At 42.3% G+C, this 5,746-nt stretch overlaps 1 protein-coding gene across 1 annotated transcript; it reads right to left on the reverse strand.

Moving 5' to 3' along the window:
• Nucleotides 1–2,807: 2,807 nt before the first annotated feature.
• On the reverse strand, nucleotides 2,808–5,514 carry LOC144493626 (CCN family member 2-like). The gene is made up of 5 exons (XM_078212870.1): nucleotides 5,235–5,514; nucleotides 4,781–5,000; nucleotides 4,136–4,387; nucleotides 3,638–3,849; nucleotides 2,808–3,515 (listed from the first exon to the last, which is right to left on the reverse strand). The coding sequence occupies exons 1-5, from the start codon at nucleotides 5,295–5,297 to the stop codon at nucleotides 3,219–3,221; spliced, it is 1,044 nt and encodes a 347-aa protein (XP_078068996.1). The 5' UTR covers nucleotides 5,298–5,514; the 3' UTR covers nucleotides 2,808–3,218.
• Nucleotides 5,515–5,746: the final 232 nt, after the last annotated feature.

Consider the following 5,746-nt stretch of genomic DNA (forward strand, 5'->3'; position numbering starts at 1 on the left):
AGGGAAAATGAACATCTAGATTTGACAACAACTCTTCAAGTCCTTTAATGAAGATGCCTCACACGGCATCAAACAGTGGTTTCAATTGACTTCATGTATATTAGCTGAAAGATGTGAGAACTCCTATGCAGCCTGGGTGCAGCCGAGCAACAACCACACCAACCAACCAGGATCAACACAGATGCCTGCACTTCACAGCTCCTGCTGGACTCAAGGGCACCAGTCAGCAGACAGTACAAACAACCCTGATGCAGTCTCTCAAAGCTGCCCAAAAGCAGATAGACTTCTCAAGCCCTTACCTCAAGAGGGTGTGGGCAACAGCCTGGTGGCAACCAAACCAGCAAAGCAGCAGGAGGCGATGGGATTTATGCAGAATTCTTGAAGAACATTGGGTCACAAGGAAGAAAGTAACTAACGAAGCCAACATTCCAAACATCTGCTCCAATCCAAGACCAGAGGCCATGCTGAGTCAGGGAAGGAAACCCATGCAGCTCCTGCCCATTACCCTGTTCTCAACAACATATATGGCCCTGGGACACCCCGTCCTAAACAGACTGAATCCCCCTGGATGTAACAATGCCCCCTCAACAGGCACAGACTGCAACTGCTCTGAGCAGGTCCTGACACTGACTTCATATACTGAGGCTGGCTTCCAGGGAGGCCAGAGTTCAGGAACCAGCTTTGTTGACTTATCCTGTGCATATGACACAATGCCACGCACAGGCATGCTGCTAAAGCTCTCCACAATCATTTACTGTGAAATCTGTGCAACCGGCCATAATCGGCAATTGACAGCACCATGTGCACCTTGGAGATCAAATCAGCTGTCATATGCATAGCCAACAATGGACTCCCTCAGGGACCAGTTCTCATACTGGCTCTCTTCAATATACTGACCTCCCTGGCCCTGGTTTTCCAGGCTAAAGAACTTCAGGACATTGAGAAAACACTCACTGAGGATCAAAGTTTTCTGGAAGCCTACATCAAAAAGTGGAGACTTCAATCAAACTTCGCCAAGACCATCATTTCACCCTTCAACCTGAACAACTCAAATGCCAGGGAAGAGCTTCACGTCTAATTCTGCGATTGACCACTTACCCATGACCCACTGTCTGAATATCTTGGCATCACTCTTCATCGTATATTTACCCAACCGCAACAACTGCAGAACACCAGAGCCAAGGTAAAGATGAGAGTGAATCTTGTACAGAAATTTTCAGGGACACTAGGGGGCAGCAGAACCAATACACTACACACTACTTGCCCTGGTCTACCCAACAACAGAGTACTGCTATGTAACCTGGCTCAAGAGCCATCACATAAACATGTTAGATACCCACCTCCAGAAAATCATGAGGATTATTTCTGAGAGGTTGCGACCACACAGCTCAAGTGACTTCCTGTGCTAGCAGATATTGAACCTTCAGGTGTTCACAAGAGAAACATCTTCCTCAAAGACTACTGACTGACAGCTAATAAAATATTGCCATTGACGTATGACCTAAACAAAAAATCCCATGCACTCTTTTGAAATCAGTAGTTTATCCTGGAACACAGTCTACATCCTATAAGTAGTCTCATCTCTCGAAGGCACGCCTTGTAGTTGACTACAAACATCACCAACTCCAACCTGGTAACTGACCCCAGTGGTGAAATCCTTCCGTGCACAATCTGGACAACTCTAAGCCACCTGAGGACAGGCCAGGGAAGATGTGGCCACTTCCACCACAATTGGAACATGAAGGAACTGCTCAAATAGTGACTGTGGCCATCCAGGTCAGACTATCACCTGTAGACAGAACATCTACCCTGAGTGAGGAATTCCTGGTAGCATCACGAGCATTCACACTGTGTCAGCTGAAGCCATTGAATGAATTGTTAACCTTGATATCAAACCATAACTGCTTCCCGGCCATAAAAATACTTTCATTGATGAGATGATTATTATGATTGAGCATTAATACAATATTGCACATAATATAAATACTATATTGCAAACTAGAAATTATCAATTATATGGTTTGTTTGACCTTAGTATAATTTTCTCCCCTTTTTACTTGTTTACAATGGGAAAGTATTGTAGTATCTTTGTAAAATGCAATATAATCCAAATAACCTCAACATGGCTCAATAAATGCAATATACTTGTTTTTCTCATGATTATCCACATAGCATTTCTTTCTACACTTATGCTATCACAGAACACATACTAGAATTGCCATGCAATTATTCATTGATAGGTGTCCTCAATAACTTCATATTACTCTGCAAAGCCTTGAATTAGAAAAACTACATATGATTTTGTGTCTTGATTTTAGTTAACATTAGGATCACTGCTGTGTACTGAACCTTTTTTCCAATTTAGATGAAATTGTTGGTGGGGATAGAGAAGGGGAAATCCATAGTCCAAATTATTTTGGTATAGGGACAATCCCCTCTTCCAAATCCCAGATTTGTCACTTATATCTCCCTAGCAGCATTATTCACGCTTCTTTGCATGTTTAGCTTAATATCCTACTGATGAATGGAGAGTTAGATCTACTATGAACCTGTATTTAAAAAAATTACTAAATTTCATGATACATGGATTGTTAAGCTAATAAGGACTGTATTATCCACCATTTCTGTGTATAAAGGAATGCATTGTTCACTATATATAACTATCTCATAAAACTGATTAAATTATCTTGGATTTGAAATAAATTATGTTTTGCCAACTCCAGTATTGCACTATGATAATCTGTTGAATGACAGAAGATTGATCTATTTGCATAAATGTATTAATTACAAAAAAAACGCATTATTTTGTATCAAAAATATATTTTATTTTGAACTAGAAAAGTGCAAACATTTAACATTTGGTCACACTTCTCAAATGTCATAACAACAGTTCAAAAATAACCAAACAAAAATCAAAGAACAGTCATTTTGTCATGTCTATAACTACAGTACTCAAGCAATAAACATAAGGCACATACATTAAAATTAACTTAGACAACTGTACACATATGTACATTATTTACAATGATATTACAGCTAACAGTGTACAAGCAATGCAGTTTCAAAATCTAGGCTGAGTGCTCTGACATGTTTCCATTTCTCATTAGATAACTGATCATGGCTCAACATGCCAATATTTTCCATTGAGTTACGCAGTGACCTTTGTATAGGAGATGGAAAATCTTTCCAGTTAAAAAGTCTTAAGTCAATTACATAGTTTATGCCATGTCACCCATCATTTTCCTGTAATACAAGGACTGAAATACATCATTGTCCATGGGGCAGTTATAGTGGCAGGCACAGGTCTTGATGAACATCATCTTCTTCTTCATAAGTTGGCCATCAGGACATTTGAACTCGACGGAGAGAGTAGCTGTTCTGTGAGGGGTGCAGCATCGTCCATCAGTGCACACACCACAGAATTTGGCTTTGTAGGACTTCACACTGGTACAGCCAGAAAATTCAAACTTGGTAGGTCTGTAAACCTTTGGAGTGCGGATACATCTTTTGCCTTTCTGTGGGGTGAATCGGAAGAGAGAAAATTGCATTAGAGGAAATATTCAATGCAACACAAATCAAAATAAATCTTGATGGTATTTTTAAAATCAATTGACCGGGGAAGGACATTTTCTATTACCTTAATGGTATTGGTCATATCCATTTCACAAGGCCTGACCATGCAAAGCCTGGTCTGTTTCTCCAGTCTGCACTCTCTGTTGTCATTAGTCACCCGGCTGGAGATGCCCATTCCACAAGTCTTGGAGCAGGCACTCCATTCAGTGGTCTGTACAAGACAGTTGGCACGGAACATGGAGGGATCAGGACCATAGGTGGCTTCTTCTCTGTAAGCTGTAAGAAGGGGAAAAATAATACATCAACGACTTGGTAACATGACAGGCAGGACCAGTATTCTAGTAAATGCAGAATAAAGATAGTCCATTTCTGTTTTCAAACTATGGTGTTACTTGCTAGTTAAAGTTAAATGTCAGTATATTTTAAAGATTGGCAAAATTAACTCAATAAAAAAAACAGAAATTTAACAAGGACTAGATTATTGAATCATAATACATTACTATGCTGAATTCTATTATTTCATTTTCCTCTTTGGAGCTGAATGTTTAGGTGATCAACTCACCTGCAAGTGCAGGTCCAACCATGGTCTGGTGCCTGGGTTGCTCACAGACCCATTCTTCACAGCACTTGCCAGGCACTTTAACCTTCCTGGGCATGGGGCAGTCTGGACTAGCTAAGCGGATCGCCACACTGCAGACAGGGACACAGCCGATGGAACCATCCAGACAGGTGCACTTGTACTTGCATCCACTTTGAAAGGTCTCACCATTCCGGTACACAACACCATCAAACAAGCAAGGAGCCCCTTCTTTAGCTGCAAGAGACAACATATCTCTGTAAGCAATTCAGTTCAACTGACCAAACATTTCAGATGACATTACTGTGATAAACAGTGCAATATATGATCCTAAACAGTTTCAACAGCAGAGACTAAATTATTGACCAATTCAGGAGGCAATATATAAAATTAGTTTGCTAATCATATTTCCGCACTAATAGAATGGTATTAATCACTATAATAAAACATAAAGTGTATAAACACTCAGCAGGTCAAAGTAGCAGGCCGCTTAACTTGCTGAGTGTTCTCCTGCATTTTCTTTTTTTCATTTCAGATCTCCAGCACCCACAGTATTCTGCTTTTGTCTAAACCTGATGTGACAGGTTGAATGGGGCAGACTGACATGTGTACAGAGCTGACAGTTCTCACCTGCACAGACTCCCACTGTGCTGTATGCGGCCGATCCGAAGTCGCAGTACAGGCCCTTGTGGAGGTCGCAGGGCTGGCGGCGAGTACACACCTCGCCCGCTTGCTTGGCGCAGACACTGCAACAGCCGCAGCCGTCCGTGGTCAGAGAGACTCCGGGAGGGCAGAGGGGCGGCTGCTGGGGGCAGTTACAGGGAACCCGGCACTCATCAGCAGCAGATACCTGCAAAACAAAAACACCAACACAACCTTTATAAGCAGCCCCAGAGAAATGTGCAGCACACCTTCCACAGGTCAACAACTACTAAAAAAGGAAGCACGTTTATTTTATAAATAAATCTAAAACTCCTCAGCAACGTGATCTGCTCTGTATTAAAGTCGATGCCCCCATTATAAAGCACGTTTTAGCATGTTCGCATTGGCTTCTCACACTGCAAAAGGCAGTCAACTAACTTACCAAATGAGCCAGTCCCAGCAGCAATAATGGTGCAAACTTCATATTCTTCACTCCGACAAACATCTTCACTCAACTTTGCAGTTGGACTTTCTCAAGTGCTGTTTTTTCCACTTGCAAGTTGTAGGTCGGATCGAGTCGACTTGTTGAGGATTGCTCCTGATCTCTGTCTCTGGAGCAGGTAGATTGTGTTGAAGGGTTGAAGCGTTGGGCTTTTTATGGTGTGCAGAGCCGGCTGACGCACACAGGCCGCCGGCCAGCCAGAAGCCTCGCCTCTGCATTCCTGGGAAGCCGGCCAGTTCCTGTCTCACACCGGATTGGATGTGACCTCTTGACACAGCGCATACCACCGTCCCAGCAAACAGCCTCCTTTCAAAATAAGAGACTGTGCAAATACTTGGGGGGTGGGGGGGAGTGAAGTGAGGCAAACTTTGAACAATGTTCAGGAGAACTCGCTGCTAAAATAACCAGGAAAGAGATGAGAACAGTGAAAATATTCCCTGTACACAGAACAA

This window comes from Mustelus asterias, chromosome 5 (assembly GCF_964213995.1).
Source record: "Mustelus asterias chromosome 5, sMusAst1.hap1.1, whole genome shotgun sequence".
NCBI lineage: Eukaryota > Metazoa > Chordata > Chondrichthyes > Carcharhiniformes > Triakidae > Mustelus > Mustelus asterias.